Source organism: Notolepis coatsorum, assembly GCF_963971535.1.
Source record: "Notolepis coatsorum genome assembly, chromosome: 15".
NCBI lineage: Eukaryota > Metazoa > Chordata > Actinopteri > Aulopiformes > Paralepididae > Notolepis > Notolepis coatsorum.
The window spans coordinates 78,167,234-78,190,725 of NC_140179.1; the positions used below are offsets into that span (position 1 = coordinate 78,167,234).

General features: G+C 48.2%; 3 protein-coding genes across 3 annotated transcripts in view; all 3 read right to left on the minus strand.

Moving 5' to 3' along the window:
* anks1b (ankyrin repeat and sterile alpha motif domain containing 1B) overlaps positions 1–23,492 on the minus strand; it is a 541,227-nt gene that overhangs the window by 292,611 nt on the left and 225,124 nt on the right. Inside the window, 1 exon segment of the mRNA XM_084331050.1 lies at positions 8,176–8,335. Coding sequence (XP_084187176.1) covers positions 8,176–8,335 — 160 coding nt within the window.
* On the minus strand, positions 18,099–19,682 carry LOC311241853 (histidine--tRNA ligase-like). The gene has a single exon (XM_084330788.1). It carries the CDS (start codon positions 19,432–19,434, stop codon positions 18,307–18,309), a length of 1,128 nt encoding a protein of 375 aa, XP_084186914.1. The 5' UTR covers positions 19,435–19,682; the 3' UTR covers positions 18,099–18,306.
* LOC311241608 (nudC domain-containing protein 3-like) lies at positions 22,508–23,491 on the minus strand (the record flags this gene model as incomplete). The annotated part of the gene is made up of 1 exon (XM_084330484.1): positions 22,508–23,491. The coding sequence occupies one exon, from the start codon at positions 23,489–23,491 to the stop codon at positions 22,508–22,510; it is 984 nt and encodes a 327-aa protein (XP_084186610.1).

Genomic DNA, 23,492 nt, shown 5'->3' on the forward strand with positions numbered 1-23,492 from the left:
TCTGTTTTGAATCGCCACACCAATCCCAGGGTCATCTCCTGGGCTTCTCCCGGGATTGTAGCCATCCAGGTCTCGCTGCTGGCTGCCTTGTCCTCGGAGGAGAGGCTGCGCAGTACTTGCGGATCGCTGCTGGCCCACTGCCTGAGATCAAAGCCGCCTTTGATCAATGAGGCGCAGAGTTTAATCAGGAGAGCCTCGGCTTCTTCCTGGGTTGAAAGGCTTTGTAGACAGTTGTCTACGTAGAAGCTGTTCTTTACGCTGTGTCGGACCTCTTCGTCCGCTGCTGGGTCCTCTGCTACATGTTTCTGTAGTGCAAATGTCGCACAGCAGGGGCTGCACGTCGTTCCGAAGGGGAGGACTTCCCATTGGTAGATGGCTGGGTGCTCATCTCCTGGCTTCTCTCTCCATAGGAACCGTAACAGGGGCTTGTCCGCCTCTACTAATCTCACCTGCAGGAACATTCCTTTAATGTCCCCGCTGATGGCCACCTTTTCCTGGCGGAAGCGGAGTAGAACGCCGAGTAGGGAGGGGCCGAGTGTGGGACCGGGCAGTAACTCTTTATTCAGATTTTGGGATCCGATCTGGTAGCTGCAGTTAAATACTATTCGGTCTTTACCGTTGTGATGGACCTTGTGGTGGGGCACGTACCACGATTCAGTGGTCTGGTCAGCCTCTTTAATGTCCATCTTTGTGACGTGTCCCGCTGTGATGAGCTTCTCAATCTCAGCGCGGTATACACTCTCTTGGGCGGGGTTCTTGGCTAAGCGCCGCTCCGTGTTCAGCATGTACCGTTCTGTGGCGTCTGTCTTGGCGTGGAAAGTAGGCATTCCTTCTCGCCGCAGGAGTGGCGTGGCGTATCTCAACACGCCGTTGACCGGGACTCTCTTGGTCCCTGTCTCGAGGAGGTGAATTGCGTAAATGTCATCTTTAGAGCGAATGTCTTTCTTTCCGTTCTTAAAGGGCATTTGTTCCAAGGTCCATAGCCGCTCTACGTGTTGCAGGAGTGCGGTTTCTCCCTCTGTGACTCGGGAGTGGAGACATCTAGTGGCTGTACTTCGGTTGAGAGATTTGGCGAGCGGGCCTTGGAGAGTCCATCCCAAACGGGTCTCGACTGCTGCAGGACAGCCTCGGGGTCCGGTATGAACCCGGTCTATCGGGACAATGAGGTCTGCATGGTCGGAGCCTATCAACAGGGTCGGCATAGCATTGTCTATGAGCGGGATCGGTAACTTGCGCAGATGTGCATATTTCTCCATCAGCTTGGCGACGGGGTATGTGTACCGCGACAGTCCTATTTCTTGGCTGGTGAAAGCGTCTGCAATCTGGTACCGTCGCTCAGGCTGGCCGCTTGCTGCGATAGAGAATGAGACATCCTCGCCCTTTATCGTCTTCAAATCTCGTCTTATTGTCCGAATTGTCATTTGGGTTTCGCTTCCCCGCAGCCCTAGCTGGGCCGCAGCGGAGGCGAGCGGCAGGGTCTTCTCTGACCCGTCATCGAGGACGGCGTAAGTGTCCAGGACTTTATTCTGGTAGCTTAGTGTCACACGCACTACTTTTAGGAGTACTCGGGCTCCACTGCTGCTGGCGGGATCGATGTACATGACGCTCGCTTTGCGGCTGGATGGTGCAGGTGAAGGGCGCCGTCTGTTACTGTCGTGAAGTATGTCCAGATGGGCTCCATCGCACTTGGTGCACCTTTTCTTTAAGCGGCATTCGGCTGCCATGTGTGAGCGCGCACAGCGAAAACAGCGCTTGTTGGACTTTATCCATTGACCTGCTTCCTCCGCGTTCAGCTTGGGGAAGGAGTCACATTGCGCTAGCCAGTGTTCTTTCTCACAGTAGGGGCACACTATCTTCCACTTCTCCGTTCTGGAGGGGGTACTGTGGCTCCTGCTGCTCGGTACTGACTCCGATTGGTGCATCACAGTCACCGATCTTCTTCCATCATTTAGTCGTCTGGTTCCTTCTCTGGAGCCAGGGGTGCTCCGTCCGAATGTATCTAGCCGTAGGCTGCTGACTTCTCTCGCCAGGAAGTCTGCTAGATCGAGGAGGTTCGGTTCGGGGCCATTCGGGTCTCTGTGGTCCCTCTGCCGCCTAAAGCGCTCCTGACGAGCGGGCGGCAGCTTCTCCAGGATCCTTTCCACATTTGAGTTGGCGTAAAGTTCATGCCTCCCCTTCTCTCTTTGCGCTCCCAACATCCCTACCAGGGACTGCACTCTGATGGACAGGTCGTCCAGTGCTCGATTGTCTATTGCTGGGGGTAAGCGGTCGATGTGTCGGATCTCCTGGATCACGTAATCCCATATGCGCCCATACCTCTGGTCCAATGCTACCAGCGCTGCTGTGTATGGGGTGGTGGAAGTCGCGTAGGCGAGCGCTATATTATGTGTGCGGGGTACCTTTAAGTGCTTCAGTAGGATGGCGTATTTGTGGCGTTCATCCAATACATCCACCAACATGGTCTCCAGACACATGCGGAGTTCTGTATACTGGGCCCGGTTCTCTTGGGTGAAGTCGGGTACCATAGGCGTGCCAATGTATGACGCTGACTGTGGATACATCGGCGAGCGTTGGGGGAGAGGCCTCCTAGGCGAGTCTCCTCCCGCTCCTTGGTATGGGCTGGTACCGGCAGTGTACCATGGCCCGCTTGTCCAGGTGCTGTTCCTCGGTGCGGGTCGTGCGTCGTGCTCACCCGGGTATAGAGTCGGGGGTCTGTAGCGCAGCTCCGCGGGGGTATAGCCTGGGCTGTACCGGGCCTCCTGGTCCGGTAGAGTACTGTGCTGTCTTCGGGCGTGGTTCTCCTCCTCTTCCTCTTCGTCTTCAGTTAGGTCATCCAGTGCTTGTAGTCTCTGGTTTAGCCTCTCCACAGGATATGCTGCTCCTTCCCGGTTGCTAGGTCTCGCTTGGACCGGTGGGGGGAGGTGGTCTGTGGGGGGTATAGACCTCGTCTGTTGGTCAAGTTCAGGGTTGTTTACTCGGCTAGGGGATGCCGCCCTGGAGGTGTGTCTAGACGAGTTCCTGGAGCCTCTGGCGGAGGGAGAGGGTGTTGTCCGTCTGATCAGCTGTTCTATTAGTTGCGACTGCTGTCTGTCGCGCGCTGCGTCCCGTTGAGCACCGGCTCGTTCTCGGGCCACATTCTCTTCCATCTGAATGCGTCTTATTTCTAGACGTATCTGCTCGTGTTCGCTTCGCTGCTGGATCTGCAGTCGGTCGCGTTCAGCAGCGGCGTTCAGGCTGATGAGGAAGGCCTGCTGTAGGGTCCTCTCTGCCTCGCTGGGAGAAGGCGGTTGTATAGGGGAGCCTTCCCTCGGGGTACTCCTTGCGGAGCCTTGGAGTTCTATCTCCACGGTGCTCTCCCCGTCTTCTTCCGTGCCGAGTTCTCTCTCGGTAGCGTTGTATTCCTCCCGGGACTCATCGGGGACTACTTCTTCAGTACTGGCGGGGTGTGAAGTCATGTCTGGTTCCCACTGGTCCCCACCGTGAACTTGGTCAGTTACATTAGAGCCCGTAGGGGCCTCTATGGTCGGGGTAGTCTGGGCGTTGGGGTTAGACATACTTTTACTTTCTAGTTTTACCGCATTTACTGTTAGTAGAAGACTAGGTTGTTGACTGACAGCGTAAGCCTCTAAGTACTGAGGGAGCCGTCGTTCGCGCTGCGGGCGTTGGTTAGGAGGATCGTTTCGTGGAGTGTTCATCATAGGCCATTTCAATATTAATAACACTATATTAATATTACACTAATTACCATCCGGCTCGAAGGACCAATTGTAACTGAGGGGTACAATTCCCTGACTGTATTACTAGATATGATACTTACTACCACTACCTTTGTACTTAATATTCGGCCACCCAGTACACGGCATAAATATATTATCATAAACACTCTCACGTAGATGAAACGGATCCAACACAAATGTACGAAGTCGAAACAGGTCTTTATTTCTACACAGCGATGGTGTGTAGAACAAGCACTTAATCACTTAATTACATTTATGAATTGAAATAGTATGCACTTTTATGGCAAAGAGTATTCGTCGGTATATCAATAGAGAATGTCCAATCTCTGAAGGCGCAGGTGGTAAATATACGACCTGGAATAGTTAAGGAATAACAGCAATGATACTTTAATGATTATATACTAGATACACTAGAGGGGGTTAATCCGGTCGCTTGTAAGCCGACAGGAGTAGGAGGGGGGGGGGGGTAGAATCCGGCTGCCTCGTCCGGCCAAGGGTATCCCAGGTGAACCCACTGTAGTGCCGTTCAATGCGCCGGCGATCCTTGGACCACAGATGAAAGCAGGTGGACTCTTTGTGGGCCGGCTCTCTCCGGTCCACGGGGGAGAGACGTGAAGCGACCTCGTCTTGCAGAGCGTCTCCTCACCTTGCGTCCTCTCCAGGGGGGGGGGGGTTCCAACACACGGCAGTGTCGGGGGTCTTTATCCATGGAATAATCAAAGTATACAAAGCATAATCCGTGCCTGGGAAGGCGGGCTGTCGTCGGTAGAACAATCCGGTATACAGGTCCACTCGCTCGTCGGCTCTGGGGCTCCTCGGGTGCAGCTTCACATGGGGTCAACCACCCTGGGTAAGCAGCCAGTTCTCTGCCCGAAACGATGGGGTACTGACTACGGTAGTATTCTCACCGCACGAAGCACTATATATTAACAGACTATTATTAGCTTAATAGACTACGTCCAACTCGACGATATAGTGCCAAATATGACTATTAAAATATTAATATACACGATGTCTCAATACCGATGGTAGGCGAACTTGGCCTTACTCCCACACGTGGCGTCGCGGGGAGGCTTTACGTCTGTGACTCTATTGGAGGGTAAGAAACTGGACTGAAAAGAAAGTCCTACTTTAGTAGCGCAGTATATATACGCACTATGAACAAATAGTCCCATTAGTGGTGCGGTAGCCAGATTCCTACGCGGAACTAGGACTTGTTCGTACATGTGGAGCGGTACGTTTGAACTGGGTCTGAGGGGTATGGCAGCCTGGCACCAAGGTCTCGACCAATAGTAGAATGGAGACTATTATGGGATGTTCAGTAGGCTAGAATGGATATTCAATGCATATTGTACAAGGAATATACAAGGGATATCAGGGAATATTAGAGAATATACAAATACAATTAAATATATATATATAAATAAATATATATATATTCAGTTTAATCTGGCCCTTCACAACAGGGACCAAGAGAGTCCCGGTCAACGGCGTGTTGAGATACGCCACGCCACTCCTGCGGCGAGAAGGAATGCCTACTTTCCACGCCAAGACAGACGCCACAGAACGGTACCTGCTGAACACGGAGCGGCGCTTAGCCAAGAACCCCGCCCAAGAGAGTGTATACCGCGCTGAGATTGAGAAGCTCATCACAGCGGGACACGTCACAAAGATGGACATTAAAGAGGCTGTCTTGTTTGAGCCCCATTAGGTGCAAACGTCTAGCAGTTAAGTAAGTCCTATGAATAAAATTATGATTAATCTGTTGATGATCCAGGTTGCGTGATGACAGCCGTACGTTTGCCCAAACTTCATCCCAATCAAAATCTACTTCCAAGTTTGGTATATCCTTCCTACAGACTAAGTCTAGAGGAAGGACCTCATATGAGGACGTGAGTAAGTGACGATAAAAATCAAAGACGAAGCCTCTCGATGTCTCCTTTTCATAAAAGAATTTGTGATATCTGTGGTGTTCAAGTGGCACCTTTAATGGGACTCCATGAGCCCTTAAAGCTGCTCTTAATTGTAGATAGAAATGGAGTTGGTGAGGTTAAATTTGTTAGATATATCTTTATAGCTGCAAAAACCCCGGTTGTTGAAGACATCCCCCAATGTATGTATGCCCTTCTTTTCCCATTTGGTAAATCTGATAGGTTGTTGTGCAATAAGGAGTGAATTGTTATTAAATAGGGGAGAATGACTATGCCATTTATGTTGGTTAGTAAATTTTTTCTGTGTGTCACGCCATATCCGGATCACATGTGTAATAAGAGGGCCAAATTTCAAGTTGCATTGCTTAATTGATATGTTGGAACATATACATTCAAGTTTCAAGTTTCAAGTTTCAAGTTTCTTTAATAGTTGTCATACAGAAGTACAGAATACTTTTGTACAAAATGCTTCTTACTGTTGCGCTCCAGAGACTGTGCAAGACAAGATAAGTATGAAATAAAAACATAGTAAAATTAGAAGTAAAAAAAAGAGGTCACAGTGTTCAGTTTAGACATATGTACAATGTTCGATGCAGAATAGACGTAGTTACCATACAATATACAATACTGTGCAGTGTACTAATATACAATACTATATAGTGCAAGGCAGAAATGGAGAAATGGGACGAGGTGCAATTTAGGTACAATTCACAGTAGGTGTACAAGTTGTAGTGCAAATCCTTTATCAATAAATATAAAGTGTAAGTGTGTTTGTGTGATCTAAAGTGTGGAGAGTGGGTGCTGCAGTGTGTTGTTTGTTTGAGTGAGTGTGTGCGTGTGGGTGTGTGTGCTGTGTGCATTTGATGGTTGTTGCATAGTGATTATTGTTCGTTTAGCGATTATTGTTCGTTTAGCAGCCTGATGGCCTGGGGATAGAAGCTTCTTCTGAGTCTTTCTGTGCTCGCCTTAAGACTCCGGTATCGCTTGCCTGACCGCAGCAGTTCAAAGAGGCAGTTGTTCGGGTGGCTCGAGTCCTTAATAATTCTCTTAGCCTTCCCCTTGCACCGCTTGATGTAAATGTTCTGGAGGGTGGGAAGCCCCCCTCCAATTGTGCGTTCGGCTGAACGTGTCACTCTTTGTAGTCTGCTACGGTCTTGTGCAGTGCTATTCCCAAACCAGGAGGTGATTTTGCCGGTCAGGATGCTCTCTATTGTACATGAGTAGAAGTTCCTAAGGATCTTCTGACTGACTTGGAACTTCCTTAGGCGCCTGAGGAAGTAGAGGCGTTGTCGTGCCTTCTTCACAACACTGTCAATGTGTGTGGTCCATGTCAAGTCCTCGGATATGTGGGCTCCGAGGTACTTGAAACTGTTCACTCTCTCAACCGGTGCCCCGTCGATGCTGAGGGGGCTGTAGTCCTTGACCCCCGACCTCCTGAAGTCCACAATCATCTCTTTTGTTTCGCTGACGTTCAGGGAGAGGCAGTTCTCCTGACACCACTGTGACAGGTTCTCTACCTCTTCCAGGTAGGCCCCCCATGGAACTCTCTTCAGTTGTTCTCACTGAAGATGAAACTACCTATAACGCAGGGGGAGTTTATGGGCTTACTTGCAGGCCTGCCAGTCTGTAACTGTTTTTGACCACTTATTTTATGCCTATTACTAAGTCTGCACATTTACATTGCACAATTTTTTATTGTCTTTTATACCTATATATGTCTGCAATTTATGCATTGTTTTTTTATTCTGTCAATCTGTGTGCTGATTTTATGCCTATGTTCATTTTATACTATATAGATAGTTATACATGTTTATTATTGTTATATTGTAGAAATGTGTGCATTGAAATGTCTGTAAAGTCTCGACGACATTGAAAATGAGGGTGACCTCAATTGTCTTTTCGAGAATAAATAAAGGTTGATGATGATGATGATGATGATGATGATGATGATGATGATGATGATGATGATTTGACGTGACTTTTGTGTCAACCCTGTGTGTTAGCAGCGTTACCTGTTGGTTGACCCTGTGTGTTAGCAGCGTTACCTGTTGGTTGACCCTGTGTGTTAGCAGCGTTACCTGTTGGTTGACCCTGTGTGTTAGCAGCGTTACCTGTTGGTTGACCCTGTGTGTTAGCAGCGTTACCTGTTGGTTGACCCTGTGTGTTAGCAGCGTTACCTGTTGGTTGACCCTGTGTGTTAGCAGCGTTACCTGTTGGTTGACCCTGTGTGTTAGCAGCGTTACCTGTTGGTTGACCCTGTGTGTTAGCAGCGTTACCTGTTGGTTGACCCTGTGTGTTAGCAGCGTTACCTGTTGGTTGACCCTGTGTGTTAGCAGCGTTACCTGTTGGTTGACCCTGTGTGTTAGCAGCGTTACCTGTTGGTTGACCCTGTGTGTTAGCAGCGTTACCTGTTGGTTGACCCTGTGTGTTAGCAGCGTTACCTGTTGGTTGACCCTGTGTGTTAGCAGCGTTACCTGTTGGTTGACCCTGTGTGTTAGCAGCGTTACCTGTTGGTTGACGCGGCAGCTGGAGGAGCCGTGGTGGTGGATGAGGATGCGTACGATGTCCACGTCGCCCCGCCAGGCAGCCAGGTGCAGGGGGAAGCAGCCCTTGATGTCAGACACGTTGGTGGAGGCCTCAAACTGGAGCAGCTTTAACACAACTTCCCTGCGTGGGGGGGGGGGGGGGGGGGGGGGGGGGGAGGAGGCGGGGGGAGAGGAGGAGGGGGAGAGGAGGGGGGAGAGATGAGGAGGGGGGAGGAGGAGGGGGGAGAGGAGGAGAAGGGAGGAGGAGGGGGGAGAAGAGGAGGGGGGGAGGAGGGGGAGAGGAGGAGGGGGAGAGAGGAGGGGGTGGTGAGAGAAGGAGGGGGGGAGAGGAGGAGGGGGTGAGAGAGAGACAAAGAGAGATGATGTTGTGATCGGAAAATATGATCATGTCCATAGATAGCTCTGTTTAAATACATATTCTCTGTACAGCCTTGACTAGTTAATATGTTTAACTAGTATAACAGCTCAGACACTAGGGCCAGGCGATATGACACGTCCAAGGTTCTTTTCGACTCCAGTTCTTGTGTGAGACACAACAAAGCCCCTAGACCAGTGGTTCTCAAACTATGGGTCGCAACACAAATTGGGGTCGCGGGTAGGTGACAGTGCATTGGCAAGTAAAAAAAATAAAATAATAATAATAATAATTGTTTAAGTTCTGGCAACATATCCTGGCTAAATATGCCTCGTTTTATAACTGTGTATTGATAACATAGTGCTGATTACATTTTCTAATAAATATGCATGATCAAGTTCAACAACGTGTGCTTTTATTTTGATTGGTATTTTGAAATTACACAATGTGGGGTCCCCAAAAAATATCCTAAATAAAATGGGGTCACGGTATGAAAAAGTTTGAGAATCCCTGGCCTAGACCCAGATCTCACTAGGGCATTTTTGTTTACTTTTCTTGTCAGATCTGTTATTAATTTGTCATCTTTTGAAGTCATGTCAACTTTGTACTTAACACATTCTGCGCCAGACCTGAGATATCCCAGGTTAACTCGCCATGCGTTGTGCGCCAGACCCGAGATATCTCGGGTTTTGGTCGTTTTTTCTTTTATTCAATATGTGTATTCATTATTCATCCACTGACCTCGGTGTTGTCATAGGAAAGGATTTTGAGATTGCCAAAGTGCAATACCGTCCGCATCCTGCTAGATGGCAGTGTCGCCCACCCTTTGAAACCTTATATCTCACCCTGTGTTACACTTAAATCCCTCCGGGCGCTAAATTTAGACAGAGCCGAGTAAATCGCTTCATCCGACCACTTCTAAACGCATCTGGCACACTCGATCCATAAGTTGTGCCAAATTATATCCGGGACCAGATGGACACCAATATGTGTACAGCTGCAGCCTGAGAACTGGAGTGTGAGGGGCTGTAACACTAAAGATGCTAAATAAACATACATTTGTTGTTTAAATAATACAATACTAATTATGTTTTTATACTAATAGAAAATATCGCTAATTATCGATATCGAGTGATATGAAAAATGTTATTGTGATAAAAAAAATTGCCATATCGCCCAGCCCTAATGTCTCCTGTGAACAAGTCTCTGGTGTGAGAGGTCGTCATCTTTCTCCGAGGTGGAAAGGTGAGGCGCTTCATTTGCATTCAAAATGTCAGAGAGGAAGAGAGGCGAGACGGAGGACAGAAAAGGGCAAAGCTTCTCTCAGGAAGAAGGCGAAAGTAGCCCTCACACTCCTAACGAATTAATTCATTATACTGGCATTGTGTCTTCAATCATTTATATATTTTATATAAATAACTCTTACCTTTTTATCACACTCGGTCACATTAGAGGGGGTTACAGGGTCACACACACTAGATCTTTCACCTACAGTACGTTGAATAATTGTCTCAGTCTGCTGGGAATGATAAATGAGCCTTTCTTTTGCTGTTTGGACAATAAATTCACAATTTAAAAAGATAACTAAAGATACTGGATGGATAATTAATCAATCATTAACAGTAATGATTGTATATTAACTTGATCGATTCGTTCATCAAGTGATGTTGTTTGTAGATGATTTAGTTGGAAGACATTTGGAGATTGTGTTTGTGTTACGATCTGGCATGGTGGTGGTGGTAGTGTGTGGAACCCAAATGCAGACAGTGAGCGAGCAGAGAGACGAGGCAGAGTCGACGGAGTAAAGTACAATGAAAAGGCTTTACTGAGCAGCAGTAAACAAAGGCACGTTACAAGGCACAACGAAGAAGCTGCGCAGCCGAGCTGGCTCGAGGGAAAACAAAACACAGACTATGAATAAAACCTAACCAGAAACCGAACTGAGAACGAACCAAAAGAACATCAAAACGTGAACACTAACATACACTTACTAGACATGGCACAGGGATAAATCTGCGAATGGCAGGATAAGAACACGCCAGGGTATAGGCAGGATAACGGAGCACGATAGAATAGCGAGAGACTGGGAATACAGGATACGGGGTAAACAGAACAATGACGCCACGGGGAGACACGGGGCAGGCAGGGGGAGGACAGACTAGAACACAAGACTAGAATACAATGTGACTAAATACAGGACAGACTAGATCACAATACCTGCATTACTACTACTAATACCATAGATACATACAGGAGAGAACACAGGACTAGATAATGGGGAACATCACAGATAGCAGGAGCAGAGGCAAAGACAGTAAGACAGGGAGCAGGGCAATAATGACAGACAGGCAGATAACAGACAGATTGAACAGGAGTACAGGAGATAGCTGCAATAGCGGGAATAGCCCACAGGATGGCAGCAGAGGATTGTTCATGAGGCCAGAGAGACTGTTCGTGGAGCCAGAGCGAGGCTGATTATAATAGTACCCCCCATCCCGGATGGGCAGCTTCCAGACGACCCGAAAGATTGTCCGGGAACGCGCAAGGTGGAGGGCTGAGACCCCGGAAAAAACTGGGGGCAAGGACATGGAGAACTGGAGCCGAGGGGCGGAGAAAATAACCCAGGAGGGGCATAGTAGCAGGGGGGCCGGGGAACAGGACCAGAGGGGAGCCCAGAGAAGGGCCGATGGGGCACAGGATAAGGGGGACTGGAGAGGGGGACAGAGGGCCGATGAGGGGGACTGGAAACGAGGACAGGGACCCGATGAAGGGGGCTGGACACAGGGACAGAGGCCCGGTGAGGGGGATGGACACGGGGACAGAGGCTCGGTTAGGGGGGCTGGAACAGAGGGGTGAGGGTGACAGCCCCGGAGTAGGACCCCGGACGAGGGTTCCTCCAGGCGCAGACCTCGGGACCGGACCAGGGGAGCCGGAGCAGGGGGGCGAGGGCGACAGCCCCGGAGTAGGACCCCGGACGGGGGTCATTCCAGGTGCAGACCTCGGGGCCGGACGCAGGACCCCGGATGGGGGTATCTCCCGGCGTAGACCTCGGTGCAGACCACGGCGTAGGACTGGACCAGACGCAGAAGCAGACCCGGACGTAGAGGCGGGACCAGACGAGGAGCCGGGGCCAGGCGTTGCAGCCGGACCAGGCATAGAGGCTGGGCTGGGCATGGAGGCCGGACCGGGCGTAGCGGCTGGGCCAGGCGTAGAAGCCGGACCGGACATAGAGGCGGGACCAGACCTAGAGCCGGACTCGGGAGAAGAACCGGAAGCAGGTGACTCCCCAGGGACAGGAGCAGGACCCGGACCAGAAGTCGGGGTCTCCCCGGGAGCCGGAGAAGGAACTGGAGCAGCAGGGGCTCTACTAGCTGTGGAGGCCTGGCTAGCTGCAGGGGCTACGCTAGCAGTAGGAGCTCTAGCAGAAGGGACTACGGGGCTAGCAGCAGGTGCTCTAGTGGACGGGACTGAGGTGCTAGCAGCAGGAGCTCTAGCGGACGGGACTAAGGTGCTAGCAGCAGGAGCTCTAGCGGACAGGACTAAGGGGCCTTTCTCACTCAGGTTTTGGGATCGAATCACCGCCCCGGAGCACAGGGGGGAGTGTTCTCACTCACCCCTTTTGGGAGCGAAACGGCGCTGATTCGTTTTACCCCCCGCTGAACGGGGCCAGTTGGATTAGGTGGTCTCGGAATCGGCCGTGGGAGCGGGGGGCGTGACACACACAACGTCGTTACTATACTGTCATGCTTGCTTGAATTTTGGGCAGATAACACCACACAGCAACAACTGGAGAATACCCACAAAAACGATATTTATGGGCAATTTGAGAGTTCAGACCTCAACCAAAAACAAGTGGATGAAAACATGAAGCCACGTTACAAACGCACAGCACTTCCCTGGCTCGCATTAGGCCTGGCAATTTTTGTTTGCCATGCTATTTTCTATACATTAGTTTCTTGTTTGAATGCATTTATTTCTATTAGACCAGTGGTGCCCAACCAGTCGGCCGTGGTCGACCAGTAGATCAATGACATGTAATATAATTGCCACGAGCGATGGGATAATGTTAGCTGCTGGACAGGCTAAGCTAACTAGCGTTAGCCATTAGCTTAGCGTTAGCCATTGCTGTATACTATACTTTCTTGTTCGAATGCATTTATTTCTATTAGACCAGTGGTGCCCAACCAGTCGGCCGTGGTCGACCAGTAGATCAATGACATTCAATATAATCGATGCAGCAATGTTACTAGTAAAAGGCTAAGATAACTAGCGTTAGCCGTTAGCTTAGCGTTAACGTTAACCCTGCAAAACGCTCAAAAGCGGACTCTACAACAGAGTTCCATTCGTGAGAAAAGAGGCAGAACACACAGTGAATGTATCCGTTTTGTTTATTGCACGTTCTTTGCTGAAAAGAAAAAGTGTTACAGGCTATACTAGACTAGGCTAAGCTAACTATCGTTAGCCGTTAGCTTAGCCTTAGCCCTGGGAAACGCTCAAAAGCGAACTCTACAACACCATCCATTCGTGATAAAATGGGGTGGGTTATATTGACAAGGCTTGACAACAGAGGTTCAAATATAACTTCATATTTCACTTCCTGTGTTTACATTTTCGAACGTGACATCATCGCCTACGGCAAGCGTAAACGCTCAAAAGGCAAACCGTAAACAGAACCCGGAACGAAACAAGACTGCAGTGTGTACGCAAACTAGAGGGGGGAGATGGGGGGGGGGAGTTTGCATCAGATCTCGGAACGGGCTAGAACGAAACGGAATGGAATCGAATACCTGAGTGAGAAAGGCCCCTAAGGTGCTAGCAGCAGGAGCTCTAGCGGACAGGACTAAGGTGCTAGCAGCAGGAACTCTAGCGGACAAGACTAAGGTGCTAGCAGCAGGAGCTCTAGCGGACGGGACTAAGGGGGTAGCTATCGAGGCTACACTAGCGGCAGGGGCTAAGCTAGCAGTAGGGGCTGTGCTAGCTGCCAGGGCTGTGCTAGCTGCGGGGCCTATGCTAGCTGAGTTTCTGCTAGCTGCAGGGACTATGCTAACCACGGGGGTCTTGATGGCCGAAGGAGCGGTCCCAGCAACAGAGGCTACGTTAGCTATAGGGCCTGTGCAAGCAGGGGGAGTTAGGAAGGTAGCTGCTGAAGCTACGCTAGCTGAGTTTCTGCTAGCTGCAGGGGCTATACTAATCACGGGGGCCTTGCCGGCCGAAGGAGCGGTCCCAGCAACAGAGGCTACGTTAGCTATAGGGCATGTGCAAGCAGGGGGAGTTAGGAAGGTAGCTGCTGAAGCTACGCTAGCTGTGAAGGTTCTGCTAGCTGCAGAAGCTTTGCTAGCTGTAAGGGCTTTACTAGCCCTCCGTGTCTTGCTAACCTTTCTATACTTGCTAGCTGCAGGGGCTATGCTAGCAGTAGGGACTGTACTAGCAGTAGCTACTCTAGCAGGGGGAGCTAAGCTAGTGGTAGAGAACAAGGAGCCCACACAGAGTCTCCTAACTGTGGGAACCATAGACTTAGCTGTGGGGACTGAGGTGCTAGCAGTGGCTACTCTAGTGGGGGGAGCTAAGCTAGCAGCAGTAATGGGGGTCTTACTTGCAGGGGAGGGCATGCTGGTAGCAGTGGCTTCGCTGGGAGCAGAGGACAAGAGCGTCCGAACCAACAGTCTGAGTATGCAGCCGTGCTCCTCCAGCTGTGGCGCCTGCTCCGCACTGCACTCACTCATGCAGGTGAGCTGCGCCAGTAAGTTCATCCTCTCCCACGAGGACGAGGAGAGAAAATACCCCTCAAAGAATCACTCCATAGCGAGCAGCGCGTCACTCGCTCGGTCTCTCTCTTTAGCCGCTGGGTTCTGGTTTGGTGGCGTCATTCTGTTACGATCTGGCATGGTGGTGGTGGTAGTGTGTAGAACCCAAATGCAGACAGTGAGCGAGCAGAGAGACGAGGCAGAGTCGACGGAGTAAAGTACAATGAAAAGGCTTTACTGAGCAGCAGTAAACAAAGGCACGTTACAAGGCACAATGAAGAAGCGGCACAGCCAAGCTGGCTCGAGGGAAACAAGACAGACTATAAATAAAACCTAACCAGAAACCGAACTGAGAACGAACCAAAAGAGCATCAAAACGTAAACACTAACATACACTTACTAGACATGGCACAGGGATAATTCTGTGAATGGCAGGATAAGAACACGCCAGGGTATAGGCAGGATAACGGGGAGCACGACAGAATAGCGAGAGACTGGGAATACAAGATACGGGGTAAACAGAACAATGACGCCACAGGGAGACACGGGGCAGGCAGGCATAAATACAGATGCTGATTACAACGAGCAACAGCTGGGGGAGGACAGACTAGAACACAAGACTAGAATACAACGTGACTAAATACAGGACAGACTAGATCACAATACCTGCATTACTACTACTAATACCATAGATACATACAGGAGAGAACACAGGACTAGATAATGGGGAACATCACAGATAGCAGGAGCACAGGCTAAGACAGGGAGCAGGGCAATAATGACAGACAGGCAGATAACAGACAGATTGAACAGGAGCGAGGCTGATTATAACAGTTTGAAGTTATGTATCTTAGGACTAATGATGAAGTGGTTGAAATATTGAAAGACGAAAGACTGAAAAGAACATTTGTTAAGGGTTTATTGTAATAAGGGGTACATCCTGATAAGCAACGTGCTTCTTCCTATGACTTTTCATTGATATCTTTTGATTTGATATTGTTATATTTGATATTGTTAGAACTAAAGAAAATCATTCATTCATTCATTCATAACACAGGATGTGTTGCCCCTAACTAACACATTATGGGTGTGTTCAAAAATAAAATAAAAATTATTTAATTAATTAAAATAAATAACACATAACTTGTTAACACTATCAGTGCCGACCTTGTTTATCTTTTTACCCTGTTGAATGCCATCATCCACTTAAATGTTAGCGTTAAAAACGCCTAATCTATATTTTAAATCATGGCTATATGTCTAATCTGCCCGTCGCTTATCAATGACTTGTTTGCAGTCAACATTGTCAAAACGGATTGTTTTTTAATCGGTTCATATCCTTTTTATAGCATTTCGAAAAGCTATCGTTCTCTCGAAAGTTTTTGGAAAATTGAAAGATTCCGTCATAAACGGCATTTATTGGAATATTCTCGAATACACTAGACACGTTGTCATTTGTCGGCCTATTTATGAATCGTTTTCAAATAAACGCTAAATTATCGATAGAATATGTGTACTTATGCACGCTATAGAGGCGAGCTGAAAAATCTATTCTCTCGTTTCCTCAAGATCACGCACACACACACACACAGGGGAGGAAATTAGGCCACTTTACTCGCCAAATGCGAGTATTTTTTACGTTTGGCGAGTAATTCATGAAGAGCACTCGCCAGTCTGGCGAGTACTAGTAATTACAAAACAAAACAAAAAAATCATTCTGCAATCTGCTGATTCGCTCACTGGCACAAGCCGAACTCTGACTCCCCCCTTGATTCCTCCCATTTGCGCCTCATAATAATCCAACCATAACCAATGAACATCATCGTTGTACAGATGCGCTCTAAGCTCCTCCAATGAACACTCATTTTCTAGAAGATGCCGGCCATCTAGGGGAAGTGGACAGATCACTGCGCGCGGACCTACAGACTCCTGCCACCGGCTTGACAACGTAGACAAACTTAGACAAAAACACATCAGTGGATGAAAATAATTGCATGTAGAGTCGTCGCTTTCGGATATCAGTGCGGTCTGGCATGGGGGCGAACAACAGCACACGACACGTCTCCTTCGAGTCGGATGAGAATGACAAGTCAACCAGCATTAGCCGGCTAGCTACCTAGCATGTAACAAGCTACCATAACACGCGTTCAACATAGTGGACTATACTGAGCGGCTTTGCTTAAATGCAGCCGAGTGACATTTTATTATTACCGGGTTTCCCCCCATATCACCACTCGCCCATATGCCCTTCACAACGGTGATGTTGTCATACTTGGCATTCAGAATACACCTGCTGAACCCCTAGCGTTGTCGATTCGGTTCCAATGTATTGTCATCTTACAGCACAAGTACAGTACAACCAGAATACATTTGGCATACAACCAGAGTGCAAATGTAACAAGTCAAGTTGTTTTATTTAGCTATTACATTACAGTGAAATGCTTGGTTCTTTCACTGCCCAACTCAGTCCAACCTAGACCAGCCCAACCCAGTCCAACCTAGTCCAGCCCAGCCCAGCCCAGCATCTTTCACTGACTAGTTCAGCCCAACCCAGTCCAGAATAGTTCCCTCTTTCATGTTAATATGTGATATCCTAATATTTTGAAGAGTAGAGACAGTGTGATTAATACATGTTGTATGCTAATATTGTGAAGAGTAGAGACTGTTATTAATGTTTTATGCTAATAAATATTTTAAAGAGTAGAGACACGGTGTGATTTTTACTATGATTGAAAATCTATTTAGACGAAGACGTACAAAGAAGTAATTATCACAATTAGCGATTCTTTTTGGCTGGTAAAAAATCAGTTTGGCTGGTAAAAAAAATCAGATACTCGCCAGTTGGCTGGTAAGCCAAAAAGTTAGTTTCCTCCCCTGCATGACACACACACATAGGGACACGCTGTTATCTCAGTGAATACAGCTCCGATTACCCCAAGACCATCGGCGTATCATCTGTGCCCCACTGATAATTTTCATTATTGTGTTTATTTTTAACCCATCTATATGTGTTTAGCAAACATACCCTTTTGTTATTTCAACACATATTTTGTTAGTTATTTTTTAACACTGCATAGGCCTGTGAGTTTAGTTAGGGACACGTCACACAGGTCTACACTGTAAGAAAAAAAGATGCAAGAAAAAGCTGCAAGAAAACGGTAAATGTCTGGCATCAATGGTTGCCAAATACTTACTGTCAAATTACAGTAAAATCAAATACATTTACAGATTACAACCTTTATTTAATGGTTAATATTTTGATAAAAGGTAATTTACTGTATTTTTGAAATTGAGAATTTATTTTTAATTTTTTTACAACTGAAATAATACAAAAAATGTATTACAGAAAGAGTTAAGTACCGAAAAAAGGTACCGCTGGGTACCGATACCGAATTCCAGGAACTGGTACCGGTATCGGTTCAAATGTGAACGGTACCCAACCCTAGTCACCAGTGGAAGAACGAGGATACAGAAGGCAAAGCGGGGAGAGTGACCGTACACGGATACACACAGACAGGCACGGTAGACATTCTGGCAGCAACGGAACAAAGCTTATTTATTCAACAAAAAGGTATTCAACCATTTCATGTACTTTGAAAAAAAAAACATAAAACCTCAATTAACATAAGCAACAGAAATAACAATAAACAAAAAGGAGTAACTGCATAAAATATGACAATTCCACCCCCCCCCCCCCCCCCTCAAAAGCTTGGATAGACGGAACACAAAATGAAAGAAGCCAACAGCTCCATACAATATATATTATTAGTTTAACAGCTGCACAGTCTCTGAAGGGGGGGGGGGCACAGCTAGTGGATGGATGTTCAATGGCTGTGGCTGTGATCCCGGTGATCTAGAGCATGTTTTTCTGTTGAGGATTCTGTTTTTTTTTGGGAGGGAGGGGCTTAACAAGTGCTGCAGAGCTTCTCTGTTGTTGTTTTTGGACCAATCGGGTGATGTGGCTGGGGTTGTCGCCGGGTAGGGTAAGAGTAACTAGACCTGTGATGTCCTCCTCTTAATCTCGTCTACCAGACTGGCTCTGGATACATCAACCTCCTCTCTGGTGGCCACGGTGCGTAGTTTGACCACTCCACTTTTAAGTTCCTGCTCTCCCAGGATGGCCACCAGGGGGATCCCCGACTCCTCACAGTGCTGCAGCTGACTCAACAGCTTAGGGTTCTTCTTGTACATAACCTCCGCCTTGATACCAGCATTCCAGAGCTCAGTGGTGAGTTTGAGCCTCTCTTCCAGCAGGTTCTTCTGTGCTGAAGCCACCATGACCTCGACCTCCGTGGTACGAACCTTCTCTGTTGACAACTCCGCCTTCTGCTCCATGATGGAGAAGATCCTCTCGATGCCGATGCTCACCCCCACACAGGGCACCTTCCTGCCCTTAGGGTCGAACATGCCCACCAAGCCGTCGTAGCGCCCGCCACCGGCCACGCTGCCCACGCTCACGCTCTCCTCGCCTGCAGCTCCGTTCAGGGCCTCGGTGGCAGCCGGCGCCATGCCCATTTGGGTCAAGGAGGCTTCATAAATGATGCCGGTGTAGTAGTCAAGACCACGGGCCAGACTGAGGTCAAACACCACCTTGTCTGTGACCTGGAAGAGTTCCAGGTAGCTGAAGAGTTGCTTCATGTCGGTGAGGCCGGCACAGGCATGTTTACTCTGGGCCATCTTAAGGTCCTGGAGCAGGCGCTCCGCTAGATCCTCACCACCCTGCATGCTGACGTACTCCCCAATCTGATCGGCTGCCTCCTCAGACAAACCCTTCTCCTTCACCATCTCATTCTTCACATCCTCCCAAGACATCTTGTCCAGTTTATCCACTGTGGAGCAGATGGTGCGGAACTTGTCGTCAGGAACCCCGCATACAGCGAACATCCCATCCAGAATACGTCTGTCATTGACCTTGATGCGGAAGTCTCCCAGGTCGAGCTCACTGAGGATCTCGTAGACAATCTTCAGGCATTCAGCGTCAGGGATCATAGGATCGTACTGTCCTGCTATGTCGAAATCGCATTGGTAGAACTCCCTGTAGCGCCCGCGGGTCATGGCTGGGTTGTCACGGCGATAGACCTTGGCAATGTGGTAGCGCTTGATGTTGGTGATTTTGTTCATGGCCAGGTAGCGGGCGAAGGGCACGGTGAGGTCATATCAGAGAGACAGCAGCTCTCCTCCTTGGTCCTTGAGGTCGTAGATGAGCTTGGAGTCTTCTCCGTACTTCCCCGTCAGCGTTTCTTTTAATTCAAAAACAGGTGTGTCAATGGTCTCAGCTCCGTGACGTTTGAAGCAGGTAAGGATTGTGTTGAAGACCTTCTCTCTAATGGCCATCTGTTTAGGGTTGTAGTCCCTCGTTCCCTTGGCAGTCTTGACGATGTTTTCGGGGACGTGGACATGGATCTCCACATCAGTGTCGTCCTGAGACCAGGTGTAGTTCTCCCGGACCGCTCCATTGTAACTCTCTGGGTTCTCCTGGAACTGGTCCTGACTCGCTGGTTTTGTACTGGCTGCTGCTCGCTGCGCCGCTCGGCCCGGCCTGCTGCTCCGTGGCTCAGAGCCACCGGCTGCCTGGTTGGAGACGGACGCGGCCGCCGCAGCATCCGGAGGTGAGCTCTGCGTCTGGGCAGCCTCCTCCTGCGGCTCCGCCTGGATCTCCAGCTCCTGCTCCGCGGGGGGCACAGCTCTGGCCTCCTCTCTGGCCTCCTCCGCTCTCTGCTGAAGCTCCTTCAGCTTCCCGTCTTGGTCCTGCTCCGTCAAGCGCTCCAACGTCTTTAGGACCATTTTCTCTGCCATGCGGTCGTTGGGAGCCGCCACCAGGCGGTATAAGTCGATCTTGCGGTACAGAAAGCCGAAGTAAACCTGCAGAAAGCTCTGTACGTCCCCAACATGCTGCAGGATGCCTAGCAACACGTCGTCATACATCTCTGCCATTATTGTCGGTGCTGCTAACAATGAGAATAATAATTGATGAAGAAAACTATGTTTGAATGTTTCGTATCAAATAGGAATTAATGTTAGTAGTAAGAAAACGGCAGGCTTCAATCTATGTTGTTTAGTATATCAGTTCAGCACTGTCTCAAGATGCACAATGAGATCTTCTTCTTCTTCTTCTTCTTATTTGAATTTCCGGCAGTGTAGACGCATCGTGGCGTATTACTGCCCTCCACAATTCTTGCTTCGCCCACACTTGAGAAAGTTTACACTCCTCTTCTTCTTCTTCTCATCTTCAAAACACATTTCTATCGTCTCTGTCTCCTTCTTCTCTGCTCCTCTTGTCATACAATCACAATACAAACATCATCTCCTCTCTTGGAGGGCCCCCCCCCCCCAAGAGGGGGAACCCTCCATCTCCGTCCTCATCCAGAGAATTGTTGAATATATACACAAATTACATGTTCTAGAATGTTCTATTATGACATCATACTGTGACATCACAAATGTTCTAGGATGTTCTATGACATCATACTGTGACATCACAAATGTTCTAGAATGTTCTATTATGACATCATACTCTGACATCACAACTGTTCTATAACGTTCTATTATGACATCATACTGTAACATCACAAATGTTCTAGAATGTTCTATTATGACATCATACTGTGACATCACAAATGTTCTAGAATGTTCTATTATGACAGCATACTGTGCCATCACAAATGTTCTAGAATGTCTATTATGACATAATACTGTGACATCACAAATGTTCTAGAATGTTCTATTATGACATCATACTGTGACATCACAAATGTTCTAGAATGTTCTATTATGACATCATACTGTGACATCACAAATGTTCTAGAATGTTCTATTATGACAGCATACTGTGACATCACAAATGTTCTAGATTTTCTATTATGACATCATACTGTGACATCACAAATGTTCTAGAATGTTTGATTATGACATCATACTGTGACATCACAAATGTTCTAGAATGTTCTATTATGACATCATACTGTGACATCACATCACAACGGTTTCATTTGAATAATATAAATAATATGTTTGGTAAGGCTGTCCCCGAAGCCTGTTTTTGGGATTCAAACTTCGTCAGGGTTCTTCGAACGGATGTTCGAACCTTCGTTTTTAATTAAAAAAATAAAAATTATTATTTTCTTTTAATATATATCCTTAAACTAAATTGATATTGATGAAATATGAATTCAGATCGCTAATAAAAAAAATAAAACGACAAATCGTGTCGTCGGCCGGGGGGCATAAAATAACGAGATATGTCTTTGCTGGCATCCAAAGTTTAATAACCACTGTCATTAACATTTTCATTATTGTGTTTATTTTTAACCCATCTATATGTGTTTAGCAAACATACCCTTTTGTTATTTCAACACATATTTTGTTAGTTATTTTTTAACACTGCATAGGCCTGTGAGTTTAGTTAGGGACACGTCACACAGGTCTACACGGTAAGAAAAAAAGATGCAAGAAAAAGCTGCAAGAAAACGATAAATGTCTGGCATCAATGGTTGCCAAATACTTACTGTCAAATTACAGTAAAATCAAATACATTTACAGATTACAACCTTTATTTAATGGTTAATATTTTGATAAAAGGTCATTTACTGTATTTTTGAAATTGAGAAATTTTTATTTATTTTTTTACAACTGAAATAATACAAAAATGTATTACAGAAAGAGTTAAGTACCGAAAAAAGGTACCGCTGGGTACCGATACCGAATTCCAGGAACTGGTACCGGTATCGGTTCAAATGTGAACGGTACCCAACCCTAGTCACCAGTGGAAGAACGAGGATACAGAAGGCAAAGCGGGGAGAGTGACCGTACACGGATACACACAGACAGGCACGGTAGACATTCTGGCAGCAACGGAACAAAGCTTATTTATTCAACAAAAAGGTATTCAACCATTTCATGTACTTTGAAAAAAAAACATAAAACCTCAATTAACATAAGCAACAGAAATAACAATAAACAAAAAGGAGTAACTGCATAAAATATGACAATTCCACCCCCCCTCACAAAACCATGTTATGCACTTTGACCCCCCTCAGTCTCCGATCAAGGTGAGCGCTGGAACTCAACTGGCATTCCCGGATTGGATTGGATTTGCAGGTACATTTTGGCTGCACTCGTTGACAGTCCTGCGATCGTCCCGTCGTCCACCGCTGCCGCTCGGCTCGTTGGTCATCGGGGCGTCTGAACCGGAGTTTCAGAACTGCACGGCGCTGGGCGGGATGTCGAACATGGACGGGTCGAACTGCTGTCCTTTGAACGGCACCTTCATCTCGTGGCTCTGTGGCTTGCCCTGGAGCTTCTGGTGGTAGTCGACGGTCAGTTTGTCCAGAACGGCGTGTTCCTCCTCGTCCAACGTTGCCCTGGTGCGCTCCTTGTTGATCTGGTTCACATCGATCTCCTTCTCCCCCTTCAACACCGCGTTCCACCAGACCTCCCCGCACTTACTGAGAGACAGGACCACACAGCGTCCAGGCTCCAGGCTCCACAGAGAGTTCTCCTTGTTGATCTTGTGAGAGAGTTCTCCCTCCATGAGGACCTGCTCTGCAGCGCCCTCCGTCAGAGACACACACACACTGCTGCTCTGCATGCGGACACACACCTGTCGGCCCTTGACGATGTTTTCGGGGACGTGGACATGGATCTCCACATCAGTGTCGTCCTGAGCCCAGGTGTAGTTCTCCCGGACCGCTCCATTGTAACTCTCTGGGTTCTCCTGGAACTGGTCCTGACTCGCTGGTTTTGTACTGGCTGCTGCTCGCTGCGCCGCTCGGCCCGGCCTGCTGCTCCGTGGCTCAGAGCCACCGGCTGCCTGGTTGGAGACGGACGCGGCCGCCGCAGCATCCGGAGGTGAGCTCTGCGTCTGGGCAGCCTCCTCCTGCGGCTCCGCCTGGATCTCCAGCTCCTGCTCCGCGAGCTCCAGCTCCTCCTCTCTCTGCTGAAGCTCCTTCAGCTTCCCGTCTTGGTCCTGCTCCGTCAAGCGCTCCAACAGTCGGAACGTCTTTAGGACCATTTTCTCTGCCACTCCTGGAGGAAACCCCATGCGGTCGTTGGGAGCCGCCACCAGGCGGTATAAGTCGGTCTTGCGGGACAGAAAGCCGAAGTAAACCTGCAGAAAGCTCTGTACGTCCCCAACATGCTGCAGGATGCCTAGCAACACGTCGTCATACATCTCTGCCATT

What these genes read in the sequence shown, in the direction of transcription:
- LOC311241853 (XM_084330788.1), bottom strand. Translation starts at nt 19,434, where the DNA reads ATGAACAAAATCACCAACATCAAGCGCTACCACATTGCCAAGGTCTAT.